Below are 17,977 nucleotides of genomic sequence, written 5' to 3'. Positions count from 1 at the left end.
GTGTGATCTCAATGAAGCCTCACATCCATCCATTCATTCATTTGTTCAATAGGTATTCAGAAAGTACCCACTTGGGGCAAGACCCTGAAAGCTAGGAACACAACGATGAGACAAGCACTTAAACGATGTCCAAAAATATAAAATAAATTTTAAAAATAAATAAAAGACATCCACACACATAAACATATCATATCATGGAAACCTAATTTTCAGATGGAGCTAAGGGTACCCATCTTCTCAAAGAGGAAACAGGTTCAGAGAGCTGAAATCACTTGCTGAAATTCATCCAGCAAGAAAGCATTTTGGGGGCAAAATGGTTCTGAAATAATATGACCCAGTGTGTGTGAGGGGGAACACTTGTTAAAAATGCACCTTCCTTGGGCTTCCCTGGTGGCGCAGTGGTTGAGAGTCCACCTGCCGATGCAGGGGACACGAGTTCGTGCCCTGATCCGGGAAGATGCCACATACCGCGGAGCAGCTGGGCCCGTGAGCCATGGCCACTGAACGTGCGCGTCCAGAGCCTGTGCTCCGCAACGGGAAAGCCAACAACAGTGAGAGGCCCGCGTACCGCTAAAAAAAAAAAAAAAAAAAAGCACCTCAGAACTTTTATAAGAAGGGCTTGGCATCTGTATTTATAACAAACTCCCTAAGATGCACAAGGAAGTTTGTGAACCACTGTCTTAATCATCTAGTCAATGCAAACCAACAACTTGCTGTTGATCTCTTCTTCGAAGCCCATGAGACCCAGTGGTGTCTGAGATGGCCCTGGCCCTGGCCTCCCAGGGTTCACAGTCTCAAGGAGACAGACCTGTTCCCAGACAGTGACAGTCCAGCATGGCCAGGGATGGGCTAGGGAAGCTGAGGGAGCTGGGAGAGGCTAGAAGGGGCACCTGACTCAGCCTGAAAGATCAGGGTGGGCTTCCTGGAGGCAGGGACATCTGAGCTGGGGATTGAAGGCATAGTAAGCCTCCATCATTATTATTATATATATAGGATGCTCTGGTCTGAGGGTGTGTAGAATGAGGGAGTTTAACATAGTTTGGGGGGCAGGAAAGCAGTTCATTCATTTATTTCATTCCCTCTTCTAACAAATATTTCCTGATATTCCTCATAGTGTGTTCTGGGAACCATGTTGACAACACAGATCTCATTCTTTTTCCCCTCACATTGCTCACAGTGGAGTACAGTCATTGAATGAGATCAGAAATAATATTTCAAATACAAACTCAGTAAGTGCCCTGTGAGGGACGTATAGGTAGATATGATTATATAACAGGAGTTCCGGATCCTCCTAGGGAGTCAGGAGGGCTTCCTGGAAGAAGAGAAATTCATGGGATGAGTAGGAGTCAGCTGGGAAAGGGGAGGTGGGTGATGAAAAGAGAGATCAGACAGAGGAAAGAACTGTGCAGTGGCCCTGGGGTAGAGGGCTTCTCAGGGCTTAGCCTTCACCTGACCTACCTCCTACCCCACAGCCTAGAGGGGCCTCCCTCATACAAGCCGCCGACTCCAAAGGCAAAGCTGGAGGAGCCGGAGATGGTGAGTACTTCCCTGGAGCCCAGGCTGCCCTCACATCCCCACACCACTTTTGCCACTGAGGCCAGGGCTGGGAGGGGGGACTGGTGGGGAGACGCTGTCTGGGAGGGGGGGTGGTCCTGACCTGTCCCTCTCTCTCGCATCGCAGCCCTCCCAGCTCTTCACCCTGGGGGCCTCGGAGCACAGCCCACTCAAGACCCCCTACTGTGATGCTACTGTCTCGTGCGCTGAGCAGGTAGGAGCTCGGGAGAGGACAAGCGTGGGTTTGGGATCTGAGTTTAAGGGCCTCCTTACATAAGTCGTCAAGGACTAAAGGTTACAACTCAAGTTCAGAGCTGTACCTCTGGTCAGACCTTCAAGCTCTGAGATACATTTAGGATTCAGTGGGGGAGGTCATGGTTGTAAAAGTCCAAGGACATGGGGTGAGAGTTTAAAGTCATTCCATCAAAGAAGACTGGTTGAGTATCTCCATTTGCCAGACACTGTACCTGGAGCTGGGACAAGACAGACAGTCACTCCCCTCAGTGGCCTCCTGGAGATCAGAGGTTGGATGTTGAGTTTGAGACCAGTCAGTTTTCAAGGGGCATTTAGAGCTTAAGCTTAGGTCAAGATGGAAGTCAAAGGCTCATGGGGAAAGACTTGGAGTCAGTGATCCAAAGAAAAGGAGAGGCTCAGGATTAACAGGGTAGAGTCCATGCTCTGGGCTTTGAGTTAGGGACCAGCTGTATGATTGTCCCAGTTCAATATCAACCCAGGTGACAAGGGGTGACATAGGGTGAGGTCAGGTCTGGTTGGCATGGGGAGATGGTGGTCAGGATTTGAGGGTCAAGGAGCAGAGTGGGATTCTGTGTCATGTTCAAGAGGTGACCTTGGATTCATTCCCTCCCCATCCCCAGGAAGTGCCTCGATACCATGAGCTTCCCACCTTGGAAGAACGGTCAGGGCCTCTGCTCCTGGGGGCCACGAACCTGGGGTCCCCCATGCTGGTGCCTCCAGGGCCGCTTGCTCTGGAGAGGGTTTCCCTGGATCTAGAGGACGAGGAGGAGGAGGAAGCCTATCTGGACAAGATCAACCCCATCTACGATTCCCTGTCCTACTCCAGCCCCTCTGAGTCCTACCAGGGCAAAGGCTTTGTCATGTCCCGGGCCATGTATGTGTAAGCCGCCATGGCCCTGGCCTCTCACCTCTTATTTTTTGATCCCTCAACTTTCTGCCAGAGATCTAGGGCCCCCTGATCTCTCGCTTGGCCACTGTCAGTTAACACACATGCATCTCATCTGTGACTTCTATCTTGGTGGCTCCACTGTGACCTCTAATGCATGATCTCTGACTCAGAGAAATGGGCCATGACAATGGAAAACTGATAACCTTATCTTAGGAGGGGCTGGAGAAGGTAGGTTTCTGCACAACCTCTTACCCAAGGGGTCCTCAGACTGTGACCTTATACCTCTCATGTCCCACCATCTCCAGACTCCCCCCAAATCCCAAAGAAGACCCCAGACCTCTGACTGGACCTCAGGCAGTCACTCCTCTAACAGCTCTGCTTGGGTGGGTGTTGGGGGCATCCTGTTGCTCAGACCTGAGCCCTCCAGGTGGCAGAGCCCCACTCGCCCAGTCCCCACCCTGTCCCCCAGTGGTGGGAGGGAGGGGGTTTCCCCAGCCCAAAGCAGAACTTCCCCATCTCCTCCCTCCTGCAGGCAGGAGTCTCAGGGTACAGACCCTTCCCTGAGCTCCCATTACCCCAATTCCTGTGTACAGAGGATTATGCCCCAGCTCAGGGCTACATGGGGTGAGCTTCATGCAGAGTGGGTCTTGCTGACCCCAGCCTTCGGAGGATTTGCTGTTACTTTGAAGACTACTGAGTCCTCTTACCCCTGCCCAGTGGGGTTGGACCCACCCGCCTGGGTGGGGGGTGGGGCGTGGATCACCTGGGTCAGGCGTAGGGGATGTGATATTGTTTTGTAATACAGCATTTCCTACGAAATGAGTTTGTACTTTGACCAGGTCTCAACTCGTGTTTACTGTGGGCTGTGAAGGGGATGGGCGTGGAACATAATGGGTAATGAATAGGGGGGTCCAGGGCTTGAGGGAATCAGTAGACTATAAGTCAAGATGGGTTACAGACATTAAGAAAGGGGCCAAAGATGCGAAAAAGATAATTGAGGGGATAATGAGCAAAAATGCACAGCCAAAAACATAGTGATGGGTAATGGAAGGAGTGGGGAGGAGTCCAGGGCATTGCGATTAACGACAAAGAATCTGCAACAGCAGTCTAATGGGTAATGGACCGAAATAAACGGAACAAAGTAGAAATAGCAGTAATTAAGTACGAGGCGCTCGGGTGTAATGAATAAATGGCAATAAGAATAGGCCAAAGGCAAAATTATGAATAATGTTGTAATAGGAGCTCAGGGCGTGAAAGAATGATCCAGGGGCAGAGGGCTGAATAATGGAGAAATAGGGGCCACGGGCATGATGGGCAATAGACCCAAAACCTTATGATCAATTAAGAATTAGCTAAAAAGGAGCTTCCCTGATGGCGCAGTGGTTGGGGGTCCGCCTGCCGATGCAGGGGATGCGGGTTCGTGCCCCGGTCCGGGAGGATCCCACATGCCGCGGAGGGGCTGGGCCCGTGAGCCATGGCCGCTGGGCCTGTGTGTCCGGAGCCTGTGCTCCGCAACAGGAGAGGCCGCAACGGTGAGAGGCCCGCGTACCGCAAAAAAAAAAAAAAAAAAGAATTAGCTAAAAGAATTAGGGAAATGAACGGGCATAAATGGGCTAAAGGTAGTACAGGCAACCAAGCTGAAATGAATGAAGCAGAAGGCATGCTGGGTAATGGGACAGGAATGAATGGGCCAAAGATGGAAGACGCAGTGAGTGGGGCAAGCGTTGGGGGGAGAGATCCAGAAGGCATGATGGGTAACGAAAGGGGTGGGTCTACGGCAACCGTCCCGTTAAGTAGCTAGGGGGCATTGTGGGTAACAAGAAGCAGGACAGCGTTCACATAACGGGTTAGAATTCTCCCATGGCACTGTGGGAAGGGGTAGCACTTCCGGCTTTCGGTGTGCGACTCCGGACTAGGGGCCGCCCCTTTGCCGCGGTGCCTGGTGGGACGCGAGGCCTGACCTTGCTGCCTAGCAGCCTCTGCCGCGCAACCCACCTTTACCCGTGTCCCTTGACCCTGGCACATTAGCCAATGAACACACAACGTTGATTACGTCACCAGAGCCGACCCCTGTACATGCTGGAGCCAATCAGAATGCTTCAAGGGCAAAGGCCGACCAATTATCATGGCAACTTCGCTGAAGGGCGGAGTCGAAAGTGGGGCGCCTTCTGGAATGGGGCAGAGGCGATACGCCAAGGGGCGTTGCAAAGTGCTCAGCACAGACCAATGGCGGGCGAGCACCGGAACCCGCGGCATCTAGAGCCAATCGGTGTGGGCTCCCCAAGCCAATGGGAAGGGGGGGAGGTGCGCTTTGACCTGTCTGCGAGTGGGAACCAACAGAAAAGGACGTTCCAAAGAGGTGGGTGGGACTTTCATCCATGACTCCAATAGTAAGGCCAGACCCTGTAGCTGGTGGGCGGACCCCAGGGCCCGGTAAACCAATGGACTAGGCGGGGCGGGGCGACGGTGGCGGCGGCGGCGGCAGCAGGTTCGGTTGCGCGTGGCGCACGGGGTGGCAGCGGAGCACACCGGGAGGAGGCGCTGCCGCGCGTGAAAACGGGGTCCGAGCAGAGGGGTGTTCGCTGGTGACTGGGCCTGGAGCCTGCGGGCCTTGACCTCTGCCCTCTGACCTTTCCCTTTGCAGGCGACGATGGGGAACGTGTTGGCCGCTAGCTCGCCGCCCGCAGGGCCGCCGCCGCCGCCTGCGCCTCCCCTCGTGGGACTGCCACCGCCTCCGCCCTCTCCTCCGGGCTTCACGCTGCCGCCGATCGGGGGCGGCCTGGGTGCTGGAGCTGCCACAGGTCGAGGTTCCGAACGGACCCCGGGGACTGCGGCCGCCAGCGCTGGAGGGACCGGGGATGATAGGGCCTGCGGCTGCCTGCCCAACCCGGGCACGTTCGAGGAGTGCCACCGGAAGTGCAAGGGTGAGGGGCTAGGGGCCCGGCGGGCTTGTGATGGCCCGGATATCGGGGGAAGGAGGAGCACACTGAGGACCTTGGAAATTGGCACGGACCGTTGGATTCATTTAACAGAGCGTTAGGAGTTGACGTTGGGATCGAATGGCACATTGAACTTGGGGCTTAGAACGATGGGATCAAATGGTGGAACCTCAGGATAGAATGCCAGAGCAGTAGAGAAGGCCTCAGGGACCTCAGGAGCCCCAGGAATCAGCTAAGCCAGCCTCTGTGATTGGGAGGGAAGCTGAGGCCCAAGGTCACAGTGTCAGCAAAGCTCCAGTGGAGGTGGAACCCAAAGCTTCTGGATCCTGGCTTGGAGTAATTGTGATAGCAAAAGTGGTGGCAGCAGCTTATTGAGCACCGTCCTGGCATTCAGCATGTGTTAACTTATTAAATCCTTGCAGTATTTCTACGTGGCGAGCATCTTCACCTTACAGATGATAAATTTGACATAGATAAGGTGACTTGCCTAAGGTCACACACGTAGTAGGTTCTGGCCCTGGAATTTGGATGCAGACAAAGGACTTGGTCCTGGGCCCATCCACTAGGCTATTTACTGGTTGGGATCCCTGGAAAAGGGAGAGCGGGGACAGTATGGAAGGAAGGGATGAGAAATGGGCGTGTGTGTGTGTATGTGTGTGTGTGTGTGTGTGTGTGAGAGTGTGTGTGTGTGTTGGAGTGTGACAGCACTTCTCTCTCCTTTAGAGCTGTTTCCTATTCAGATGGAAGGTGTCAAGCTCACAGTCAACAAAGGGTTGAGTAATCATTTCCAGGTGAGCCTTCCTGGTCCCATTATCCTCCAGAGGTCATCCCAGCCATCCCTGTGCATCTGCACGTACAACCCTTTTACTCCTCCTTAAAGGTCTGGGCTCCTTGGTACTTGGAAAGACTCAGAGACACAGTGTCGGGCTGATCACACAATGGCGGCCAGTGGTAGGGTTTAGGGACCCAGAATCCAGAGATACACCATCCCCCCTCAGCCAGCATCCAGGCAGAATGAAGTACCAGGTGTGTAGCCCCAGCCCCAGCCCCAGCCCCAGCCCCAGCACATCCCTTCTCTGAGTCTCTAATCCAGTCAGGCCACACCTCCCAGTCTTCATCCCCTGCCCAGACTAGAAATGCCCTGATGGGGAAGCCAGATTGGCAAGTATCTCCCATCCCAGGCAGGAGAGGAGCTGTCCTGGGAGTGGGCTCGGCTGGGTTCCTTAGGGGGTGGCCCACAGACTCGTCACCACAGCCCTCCCTCTTCTCCCAGGTGAACCACACAGTAGCCCTCAGCACAGTCGGAGAGTCCAACTACCACTTCGGGGTCACGTACGTGGGGACAAAGCAGCTGAGTCCAACAGAGGTGAGGTTCCTTTTGCCATTCATTTACTGTATCTTCTAACAATGTAGCCAGTCAGGCGAAGAAGGAAGCCCTTGTCAATGGGAGGCCAGGACTGCTGAGAGTGTCGGGAGGTGGAGACTGTCTCTCCAAGGTGCATTGGAACCTGGGTCATTCCTTCATCCTGATGCCCGCGTCTCTGCCCAGCCCTGTGCTGGTTGAGTCTGGGGACACCAAGGTCACCAGACAGTGATGACCCAGAGTGGGCAGGGCTGAGCTGTAGATCTTGCAGGGTTTTGAAAGCCAAGCTAGGCATTTGAACTTTCGCTAGGGGGCGCAGGAGAGCCACAGAAAGATTTAAGTGAGGGAAAGACGCTGTCAGATGAATGCTTTGGAGATAGATAGCATTTCTCAGGCAGTCTGCCAAGGCTAGGTTAAGGGAGTGAAGGCAAAACTGGAGACCCGGAAGGAGGCTTGGGCAGGACACAGTTGCGGGACTAAATTCGGTCTTTGATTATATTAATGAATTCCATGCATTAAATTCATTTATTCAACAAACCTTCATTGTAACCCCCATTCTGTGCCCAGCCCTGTGCTGGGTGGTGCTGGGGACATAGTAGTGACTGAAACAGCCATGGGGCTCACAGCCTACTGGAGAAAGGGAACAGCCTGTCCCCAGAGAGTAACAGTCCAGGGAGAGTAGGACTGAAATGGGGGAACCCAAAGGTTGTGTGAGCCCAGAGGGGAGCCTAACTCAGCCAAGGTGGTCTTGGAGGGCTTCCTGGAGGAGAGAACCTCATTCTGAGGCTTTCTAATCCGAGGCTTCTCACTAAGGCCCATCACGCATATACTGCTATGATGCTAGACCTCTAACCTCTAACCCTGTCCTCTGCCCCACAGGCCTTCCCCGTGCTGGTGGGTGACATGGACAATAGTGGCAGCCTCAATGCTCAGGTCATTCACCAGCTGGGCCCCGGCCTCAGGTCCAAGATGGCCATCCAGGTGAGTGGGGGTCGAGTCGGCTGCTCCCCTAGCCACCCAGAGCACCAGGCTGCCCTTGAATTGAATTGAATCCAAGAACCCAACGCACAGTGAGGCCAAACAGACCAAAGCATCAGAGTTTGGAGCAGAGAAAGGTCTATTGTAAGGACCAAGCAAGGGATACAGGTGGCTTGTGGTCTGAAGACCCAAACTCCCCCATAGTTTTCACGGAAGAGTTTTTAAAGACAAATTTGGGGCGAGGGCTGCAGGACGTGTGACTTTGTTCTGGTTGGTTGATGGTGAGGGGACAGGGTGGAAGGCCAGGAATCTTTTACTCAGCCTGAAGTTACCATCCTCCACCTGGTGGGAGGCCTTTTATGTCCTTGAGAAAGAGCTAGGATTCTGCCTTATCATGGGAGTATTGTTTGACTATTCTGTGACTGCTTTTCCTTTGTTTCTGCTTTCCCTCACTTCCCTGATTAGAAAAGGTTTGGATTTGCCCTAGGGGAAGGTCTAGGAAGCTGAAGCCTTTTCCCTACAAACTAGAAAAGGGGGTTGGGTATGGGGACTAAAAGGCTTTTAGTACCTGGGAGGGCCCCATGGGGTCCTCCTGGGCTTCACCCTCACCCTTGCCCCTCCCCCCAACAGACCCAGCAGGCAAAGTTTGTGAACTGGCAGGTGGACGGGGAGTACCGGGGTTCAGACTTCACAGCGGCTGTCACCCTGGGGAACCCAGACGTCCTGGTGGGTTCAGGTAAGAGGCACAGGGCTTGGAGGGGGGTCAAAGCCCAGTCCCAGCTTTGCCAGCAAATCCATTTCTTTCGCTGGCCCTCTTCTACGGTCACGGGCAGGTGTGGGCAGGTGTGACTTCAGAACACAGAACGTCAAGCCCGTAGCATTGTGGGGGAGAAAGCAGGTTCAAGTCCCAGCTCTGCCACTGGCCTAACTGCGATTGTGGGAGCGTCCCTCACCCTTGTGGGCTCCAGTTTCCTCATCTGTAAAATGGGGTTGCCTCACAGGGCAGTTGAGCGGGTCATGTGTGGAGAGCTCCGGACGGGGTCGGGCATGTGATGGTCCCAAGGAAATGAGCTGTTCTTGTTACTACTCACCGGGCTCTGGGGTTGCTCGAGGGCACAGAGCAGATCCCAAGGCAGGCAGAGTCCATGTGCAGCTGAGGGGAGGCAACTAAGTCTGAGATGGAGGTGGAGGAGGAACATTGCTGTTTAGGTTGGCTGGGGTCAGGGACCAGCTGACTAATGTCTGTACTTCTGATCTCTTCAGTTTGCTTCCCTCTTTTTTATTTTTGTCTCTGAGTGTCTGCTTTTCTTTTTTTTTTTTTTCTTTGCAAGGTATGCAGGCCTCTCACTGTTGTGGCCTCTCTCCTTGCGGAGCACAGGCTCCAGACGCGCAGGCTCAGGGGCCATGGCTCACGGGCCCAGCCGCTCCTCGATATGTGGGATCTTCCCGGACCGGGGCACGAATCCGTGTCCCCTGCATTGGCAGGCGGACTCTCAACCACTGCGCAACCAGGGAGGCCCTGAGTGTCTGCTTTTGATTTGTCTATATTCGTTTAGTGAGTTTATCGATCACGCACTCTGTCTTCCGCCTCCAGAGGATACGGTGGTGAACAAAGGAAAATTAGGTCTGTCCCCTGGGAGCTTCCATTCTAGTGACATAAGGAAAGCAGATGGGTGATGGAGCTGTGTGGAAAAATTACAGCCTCGGGAGGGGTGGGCAGCGTCTTGAGAGAAGGCCTCGTTACATAGGTGATAATTGAAAATGAAGACTGAAGGATGTGAGGGAAGGTGCCAAGCAAATATATGGGAAAAGAGCTTTTCAGCCGGAAGGAACAGCAAGTGCAAAGGCCCTGAGGTAGGACCCTTCACTGGAACATCAAGGAGGGTTGGGGCTATAATGAATGAGGAAGGAGGGCAAGTGGTAGAAGAAGTCAGAGGATAACAGGGCCAAATCACTTAAGGCTTTGTAGAACTTTGGCCTTTACTCGGATTGAGTCTGGGCCCACTGGAGAGGGACAGGATCTGACTTAGCTTCTAACAGGACCACTTGTGCTGACATGTGGAGAACAGCGTACGAGGGGTTCCAGCCTGGTGGCAGCAGAAGGGGTGAGAAGTGGTTGGGGATCTGGAGGTACTTTGAAGGTGGAGCGATGGGATTTGCTGCTGGGTTGGGTGTGGGAGATAAGAGGGAGGTCAGAGATGAGAGGTCAGCCGTTTTCTTGTCTTGAACAACTAAAAGGGCGGGAGGTGGTGATTCCGGATTCTTGTGTCTGCTCTGTCGGGAACAGCAGGCTCTTGCGCAGTGAGTGCTGAGCAAAGGTATGTGAAGGTGGGAAGCCAGGATATCTGTATGCCCAGCACCTGGAACTGTAGGTGCTTCCGGAACAGAGTAGGCGCTCAGAAAATACTGAGCGAAGTGTCTTTCACCTCCTGCCTTTCGTCAGGTTCTAAGCATACTGCGTGCACCCGGTCGTTCATTCAGTCCCTCGAGGCACTAGGGATGGAGCAGCGAGCAGACGGTTCGTGGAATCCTCTCAACAGCCTTGTGGGGTAGCGCTGCCGTCATCCTTGTCTGATTGAGGCCCAGAGAGGGCAAGTAACTTCCCAAGGAGACACAGTGAGGCTGTTTCCAGAGTCCATGCTCCTCTCTAGGGCACAGGGGCCCCCTGCCCCCTCAAACACTCACCAGCAACGGCCTTTCGTGTGCCTCCACACTGGCCTCTAGGTCCCTCCTCCCTGGAGCCCAAGGCCACCAGTGACACTCCCGTCTCTTAGTTCCCACAGGTGTCCCTTCCTCCCTTCAGGGACTGATCAAAACTTCTGGTCCCAGGTCAGTGCTGAGCACATGAGTAACTGACCACTGACTGCTGGGCGCTCCACCCCCTCTGAGCCTCAATTTCCTCATCCGTCTCATGGGCACGATTGCAGGGAGCTCACCTTGCTGAAGGAGTCAGTGGGAGAAGCTGTCAGCCCCAAGTGCGGGGCCAGACGCGCCTAGTTAGGGTCCGCTCTGGGTTGGCTCTCCATGCCGCCCCACATGGACAGGGGGATCAGGGCTCTCACAGATGAGGAAAGGCCCAGGGTGAAATCAGTCCCCCAGGAAGCAGAGCAGCTGGAGTTTGAATCACGGCCTAGGCCTAACTGAGGAGCCACTGGGCTTACGTGGTCCCCTCCCGTGGCCTTGGCCCCTCTGCCTCTGCTGCATTCTGAGCACCTAGCATGTGCCCACCTTGGGCAGGCAGGTGAAGAGGAGGGCACCGCTCCCCGAAAAGGGCTCTGCTGGACGAAGCCCCAAGGAGCGCGGTGTGGGCAGTGCGGGAAGCCTTTCTTTGGGGCCGAGGCCAAGAGCCACCTTCCCTTCGGTGCTTGCCTCCCCCCGGCCAGCATCTGCCCGAGGGGCCTGCCTTTCCTGCCCGAGGTGACTTTCCCCAGGGACCCAGATGTGGCCCCAGCCCTGCAGGTTTCGGGAAACCACGCTCCTTTCCCAGGTCTGCATTCTGCCCCTTACCCAAGGCCTCTTCTTTGCTCACAGACCTCTGACTCACTTTCTTTCCTTCTCACGGGGTTTATGAACTCGACAGGTTCTTCATGGCCACTCCAGACATTGGCAGAATGGCCCCTGGTTGAGAGCCACTGGCTTTCACAAAGCCCCTGCCTTGGGGAGCTCCCGGGGGAGCTGGGTGTGGACACAAGTGGGAGGAAAAAACAGAGCAGCTGAAGGAAAGAGATGCAGGAAGGGCTGGGGTGTTCAAGAAAAAGGCCTGTGTGGAGATGAGCACTGGGCAGTGAGCCGTGAAGCTCTCAGCGGAAGCCTGTTGCGAAGCTGGGGACGAGCGACGTGGGGCCTTTGCACCTGTGCCCTGAGGAGCTGGGGTCTCCTTGGTGCTGGGGAGCCATAGCGGGTTCTGGAGCGGGGAAGGGGGAGCAGGGCCAGGTGTGTGCTTGAACAAGACCCCTCTGCTGCATGCCGAGTTGCTTGGAGAGTGTGAGACGGGCGAGAGACCAGGGAGAAGGGCGGGGCTTGGGGAGCAGAGGGCGGGGCAGGCCCAGGAGATGGGGGGTGGGGGAGAAGTGCAGGGCCCTCGAGGCCCTCAGTCCCAATCATGGCCAGAGACTCTTGAGTTGAAGTCCCTGTGTGACCTCTGGATGGTCGCTTTTTCCTCTGTGGACCCGAGGTTCCCCTTCTGCTGGAGGAGCGGCTGCTCCTGGCCAGAGGTGTGCTGGTAATGGCTTAACGGCCGGCTTGAGGGGTAGGGGCCAGGAGGTGGATCTGTGTCTCCTACTCACGGGGAGAAGCCAGCTCCAGCCCGCCCTGACCGCAGCCTCCCCCAAGGCACCTCCAGAGCCCTGGCCAGCAGCCCTCAGCCTCGCTCAGCCCCGCTGGTGGCAACCCTCACCCAGGTGTGCCTGAAGATACGAGCAGCCGGATCCCGTCATCCCGTCTTGCCCTGCTTCCTCAAGCCCCCAGTCTGTGCCTCTGATCTCTGCGTGGGAAGCGTCTTCCCGTCTCCTGTTCACACCTCGTGCTCCTGTCCCCGAGGCTTCGTCCCACCCCCACCCCCGGCTCTGGGCTTTCCCTGTCCCTACCTTCCCTTCTGCTCTGGTCTCCCTCATTCTGGCTGGGGGTCCGTCTCTAAGCTTATGTCACCTGTCCTCACCGGCTCTGTCTCATCAGGGTGGGAATCTTCAGTTCCTCCACCCCTCTCCATTTCTTTTCTTTTCTTTTCTTTCTTTTTGAATATTTATTTATTTACTTGGCTGCTTTGGGTCTTAGCGGCGGCGCACGGGGTCTTTCGTTGCGGCTCGTGTTGCGTGGGCTTAGTTGCCCCACAGCATGTGGGATGTTGGTTCCCTGACCAAGGATCGAACTGGGATCCTCTGCATTGGAAGGTGGATTCTTAAGCGCTGGACCACCAGGGAAGTCCCCATCTGTCTGTTTCTGATTGTTTCCCTGTCTCTACAGAGGCGTCTCTTCTTTTCTTTTTCTCTGTCACCACTCCATCTGCCTCCCCCACTCACTCTCTCTTCCTCCCTGGCTTTTCCTCTCCACAGAGATCCCATCTGTGGCGTCTCCTCTCCTGGGCTTTCCAAGACAGACACGAATGAGTCCTTGGGCTCAAGGGATTCAGGCCAGTGGTGGAGTCAGGGGTTAACAAACACTCAGGTGGCCTCAGGCAGAGCCATCCCTCCTGCCGGGGGACAGAGGTAGCAGAGCCTGTCCTCCTGATCGCCGGGCGTTGGCTGTGTGCGAGGCACGCCCTGTGCACCGCACCTGCACCCAGCCCTCTCCTCCTCACAGCCTCACAGGGTGTCCCGTTCACAGCAAAACGAGGCCCGTGGCCCGCAGTTACTCTCCCAGCAAGTGGTGAGGCTGGGGTTTGAACCCAGGCTGTCTGGCCCCCCGAGGTGTGCTCCTACCAGCCCTATCCTCCCTGTTGCTCATGGCGGCATAGTGTCTCAGAGCCTGGGCTCAGGGCTTGGGGAGGCCTGGATTCTGCCCCGGATGCATCTTGTGACCACGCGGAAGTGACTTACCCCCTCAGCCTCTGTGGCTTCCTCTGTAAATTGAGACAAATCAATGCAGGGTAGATGAGGTCCCAGGGGGCCTGGGAGGCTGACCTCAGAGCCCTGCAAACTGCTTGAGCAAGGAGCCTGAGTTGGGGCTTCCCCGCTGGCACCGTGGTTAAGAATCCACCTGCCAATGCAGGGGCCACGGGTTCGATCCCTGGTTCGGGAAGATCCCACATGCCACGGAGCAACTAAGCCCGTGCGCCACAACTACTGAGACTGTGCTCTAGAGCCCGCAGGGCTTCCTGAGCTCTAGAGCCTGTGCATGGAAGCCCAGGCACTGCAATGAAGAGTAGCCCCTGCTTGCTGCAACTAGAGAAAACCTGCGTGCAGCAACAAAGACCCAATGCAGCCAAAAATAAGTAAATTAGTTAATTAATTAATTTTTAAAAAAGAGCCCGAGTGGGAGGCCTGAGGGAGCGGGAGTCCAGCTGGGCAGAAACTAACCACCGAGCCCAGAAGTAATATCTTCCCATCTCACCTGCAGGAATCCTCGTGGCCCACTACCTCCAGAGCATCACCCCGTGTCTGGCCCTGGGCGGAGAGCTGGTCTACCACCGGCGGCCTGGGGAGGAGGGCACTGTTATGTCACTAGCTGGGAAATACACATGTGAGCCTGGGGGCCCTGGACTCCTGGGTCTGGGGGAGGTGGGGGAAAACCTGGGTTCCCAGATGCCAAGCCCCCGTGGTAACCCGCCCCGCCCCCTACCCTGCTCTCTTACAGTGAACAACTGGTTGGCGACAGTCACATTGGGTCAGGCAGGCATGCATGCAACATACTACCACAAAGCCAGCGACCAGGTGAGCTGGTCCAGGGGCTGGCCGTGCAGGCACACGGGCCGGGTGTGGGGTGCCCGGGGCTTGCATGCCTGAGAGTTCAGCCTGGGAGGCTGAACCGTGTGTGTCGCCCTGGCCCCTCCAGCTGCAGGTGGGTGTGGAGTTCGAGGCCAGCACAAGGATGCAGGACACGAGTGTCTCCTTCGGGTACCAGCTGGATCTGCCCAAGGCCAACCTCCTCTTCAAAGGTACAGGCCTCCATTTCCCTGCGTGGGAAGCGGGCAGGAGGTGCCTCTGAGTGGGTATTCCGGCCAGGGGAGTCGGTAGAGGGCAGCGTGCCAGGCCCCCGGATTGCCCGGGAACGCTAGCTGAGAGGGTGGGTGGGCGCCTGGGCCCTGAGCTTTGCACCTGCCACCCCGCCGAGTGGCCCTCTCCCGGTCTGTGCACGCGGCCCTCACTTTTCTTTTTCTCATGAGTGGAAGGCAACTTGGAGCACAGCCGGCCGACCCCACGGTCTCACGTCAGGGAGGCTGCCCAGTCACAGCCAGATCCGGAACCTTCCCCGAGGCCGACCGACTCTAGTCTTAAGTTTCTTCTTGGGCCTCAGTGGCTCTCAGGTTTGGGGTGTGTGGAGAGCGCCCTGGAAAGGCCGCTTCAGTGGGCCTGGGTCAGGGCTTCCGAAAGCAGCCAAGAGGGCCAGGGACTGGGTTTGGGGGTTTTTATTGTTGTTGGGGTTTTTTTTGTTTTGTTTTGTTTTTTTTGCTTCTGAAGCCTGCCTTCCCTGCCCACCTCCCGAGCCCTTGCTCTGCAGGCAGCCGGGGTCAGAGGCTGGGTTTGGGCAGCAGCGCTTTAGCTTCTCTGCTCCTGTTCAGTGAGTTCTCAGGCTGCACCCTGTGGGGACCGCACCAGGTACTTGCACACCTGTCAGGTCCTGGGGCACAGGCCCTGGAGGAGATTTCAGTCTTCCTTACTTTTTTAAAAAAATACTTTTATTGGAGTATAGTTGATTTACAATGGCGTGTTTCTGCTGTACAGCAAAGTCAATCAGCCATATGTATACATATCTCCACTTTTTTTTTTTAGACTATTTTCCCATATAGGCCATTACAGAGTATCGAGTACAGTTAGAGATTTCAGTCTTTCATTCAGCAGATGCTCAGCACCTGCTCTGTGCCCGGCCTGTGCCGAGCATGCGGGGGACACAGCAGTGACCGGGCTCCTCCTCCCACGTCCCCCCCCCCCCCCCAAGCCCCGGCGCTCACAGTGGGAGGGACAGACCCATCCCCAGAGAGCCGTGACCTGGTATAGACAGGACTGGGATGATGGGGCCCGTGGGGTGGCGGGGGTCTTCCCGGAGGGGAGGGGTCACTGAGCTCAGAGCTGAAGTACTTGGAGGGCATGAAGAGGTTTTTTGGGGCGGGAACAGCACGGTCAGTGGTCTGGCCTGTGGTATCTGAGGCGGCCCGGAGGGCAGCAGGCAGGGATGGGGCGAGAAGCCAGCGCGAGGCTCTTAGCACAGCTGTTCACCCGTAGGTTCCGTGGACAGCAACTGGATCGTGGGCGCCACTCTGGAGAAGAAGCTCCCACCCCTACCCCTGACGCTGGCCCTCGGGGCCTTCCTGAATCACCGAAAGAACAAGTTCCAGTGCGGCTTTGGCCTCACCATTGGCTGAGCCCCTCCTGGCCCCTGCCTTCCACGCCCTTTCTCCTTCAGAACCCGCCTCCCCCTCCCCTTGCCACGGAGGGGACACCTGAGCCCCCCTCCCCCTCCCTTCCCTCCTCCTCGGGGGTCAGGGGGGCAGCGGAACTGAGGGGACCCGTCACCCCCGCAGCTGGTGGGGGGATCCTGGAACCCACCACAGGCGTGGCAGGATTCGGAGTACCAGGGGCGGCGTACCCGGTGGGCCTGGGGTCCAGGAAGGGATTCTGGAATCTAGGGGCGCACGGGATTCTGAGCAGCAGGGGCAGAGGTGGCCAGACAACCTCAGGGAGGTGTTGGGGTGTCCCCATGCCCCAGAGGGCCCTGGGCCCAGCCCCAAGGGGGCAGCCAGAAGAGGGGCTTCCCCGTCCCCAGTCACTCCACCCCTGCCCGCTTTCCCACCCACCCTTCGGTATAAATCATGTTTATAAGTTATGGATGAACTGGGACATTTTACAGAAAAAAACCAAAAAACCTACAAAAAATATACATGGAAAAAAAAAGAAATGGGAGGCGTTTGTTTTCCTCCACGTGTCTGTGGTCCATTTGGCCTGTTCCGTTTGGTCTGACCTCCCACAGTGACTGGCAGGGGGCAAGGGGATCAAGCCGAGTCCCTGGCCAGAGCCCAGACCAGAGAGGGGAAGGGCCTGGCCAAGGATCACACAGCCTCCCTGTGACCTTCCCTACAGGGGCACCACAGGCCTTCCCTCCCCAGGAGGGCATGGTCTTGTGGTCACTCAGCTTGGCCTGGCCAGCATGGCTGCAGAGGACTTTGTCCCTGTGAACTGAAGTAACAGGGGTGAGAGGCTGTCTCTGGGTGCAGGGGTGGGGGCGGCGAGCTGGGACTCCGGGGTCTTTCCAGGTTCCCAAAGGGGCAGGGGACGAAGTGGTGTGAGGACTTGCTGATAGGAAGGTCAGAGCTTCCAAGAAGCTTCAGGAAGCATTCGAGCACCTGGATGGAGAGAGTTCAGAATCGGTCACTCCTGCTCCAGGCAGACCCACACCGCTGAGCCCTCGCCAGGCAGAGGAGCCGAGACCCCGCCTCTCACACACACCGGGGAGGGAGGCCGCTGACCTGACCCGTGACGAGCCGTCAGGGCCCAGAGACCACCCCACCAGCTCCCTGCCAGCGCCTGCTGAGCCCCAAGCAAACAGGCCCGGGCCTGGCTGGCACTGGGGCTCCCCTCCTGGAACCAGGCATCCAGCCTCCCCTGACCCCATGGCGTCCAATGTTCCCACCCCCTCAAAGGACCAGGAGTGAATCCCAGCTCCCCCAGTTCGTCCACTGTGGCGTTATCCTCCACCTCAATCCTGAATCTCGTCTCAATTGTTTCCCATCTGTGTAACAGCTGGGGTTCATGTCACAGAGGTGCTGAGGAGGGAGGGGACAGTAAGCGCCCACTGTGGCCCATCACAGAAGTTAACTCCAACTCGGGGCCTGCCGTTTGCCAGGAACTGCTCTCTGTACTTCCTACACATAGTAGCCTGTTGCTTCGCCAAACGATGGTGTTAGGTGCAACTGTTTTCCCGGTTTTGTGGACCAAGAAACTGGATGTTCAGAGAGGCTAGGTCATTGACTCAAGGTCACACAGATGGCAACCGGCAGAGCCTAGGTTCAGGCCCGGACAGTCTGGTTCCGGAGTCCACAGCCCTAACCAGGCAACACGAATGCTTCAAGCCCTGCGGAAGGTACAACATGCAGGCGATTCCTGGAATCCACGATGCCTGTGTTGGGGAGAAATGCTGGGTTTTCAAGTCACAAATGGGGAAGGGGACTCAGAGAGACATTCAGCTCTGCCCAAGGTCACAGCCCAAGAGGGAGCTAGGGTTAAAACCCAGGTTTCACTCTCAAAGCCTGGGCTTTTAGCAGATGCCTTACACTGTCCCCAGAACTCGCATCCCATTTCTGTCCGGGCCTCCAGCTCCCTTCTCCCGCAATCCAGAAATCCCAGACGG

At 56.3% G+C, this 17,977-nt stretch overlaps 2 protein-coding genes across 5 annotated transcripts in view; both read left to right on the top strand.

Moving 5' to 3' along the window:
* The window catches only part of NECTIN2 (nectin cell adhesion molecule 2), a 28,034-nt gene extending 24,501 nt beyond the window's left edge, over window positions 1–3,533 (top strand). For both annotated transcript variants that reach the window (XM_059044551.2, XM_067020410.1), the window contains 3 exons: window positions 1,473–1,536; window positions 1,682–1,768; window positions 2,430–3,533. In XM_059044551.2, coding sequence (XP_058900534.2) covers window positions 1,473–1,536; window positions 1,682–1,768; window positions 2,430–2,693 — 415 coding nt within the window. In that variant the 3' untranslated portion in view covers window positions 2,694–3,533. The remainder of the gene's footprint in view (window positions 1–1,472; window positions 1,537–1,681; window positions 1,769–2,429) is intronic.
* Window positions 3,534–5,118: 1,585 nt separating this feature from the next.
* TOMM40 (translocase of outer mitochondrial membrane 40) lies at window positions 5,119–16,528 on the top strand. Of its 3 annotated transcripts, none has more exons than XM_067020390.1 (10): window positions 5,119–5,186; window positions 5,343–5,622; window positions 6,361–6,428; window positions 6,911–7,003; window positions 7,880–7,981; window positions 8,609–8,714; window positions 14,033–14,155; window positions 14,270–14,346; window positions 14,468–14,570; window positions 15,856–16,528. In XM_067020390.1, exons 2-10 carry the CDS (start codon window positions 5,349–5,351, stop codon window positions 15,993–15,995), a joined length of 1,086 nt encoding a protein of 361 aa, XP_066876491.1. In that variant the 5' UTR covers window positions 5,119–5,186; window positions 5,343–5,348; the 3' UTR covers window positions 15,996–16,528. The 3 variants fall into 3 exon arrangements, with proteins under 3 accessions (XP_066876491.1, XP_058900548.1, XP_066876492.1); XM_059044565.2 differs by having other exon boundaries at window positions 5,166–5,259; XM_067020391.1 differs by lacking the exons at window positions 5,119–5,186; window positions 14,033–14,155 and having other exon boundaries at window positions 5,266–5,622; window positions 15,856–16,091.
* Window positions 16,529–17,977: the final 1,449 nt, after the last annotated feature.

Source organism: Kogia breviceps, chromosome 18 (genome assembly GCF_026419965.1).
Source record: "Kogia breviceps isolate mKogBre1 chromosome 18, mKogBre1 haplotype 1, whole genome shotgun sequence".
In the NCBI taxonomy this organism is placed as follows: domain Eukaryota; kingdom Metazoa; phylum Chordata; class Mammalia; order Artiodactyla; family Physeteridae; genus Kogia; species Kogia breviceps.
Note: the sequence above shows the minus strand (reverse complement) of the source record. Positions and strands in the feature narration are given on the sequence as shown.

Bases quoted from the DNA above. Each gene is read 5' to 3' on its own strand.
- TOMM40 (XM_067020390.1), top strand. From the start codon at position 5,349: ATGGGGAACGTGTTGGCCGCTAGCTCGCCGCCCGCAGGGCCGCCGCCG. The intron at 5,623-6,360 runs GTGAGGGGCTAG...TCTCTCCTTTAG, and splicing joins GTGCCACCGGAAGTGCAAGG to AGCTGTTTCCTATTCAGATG. The intron at 14,347-14,467 runs GTGAGCTGGTCC...TGGCCCCTCCAG, and splicing joins ACCACAAAGCCAGCGACCAG to CTGCAGGTGGGTGTGGAGTT.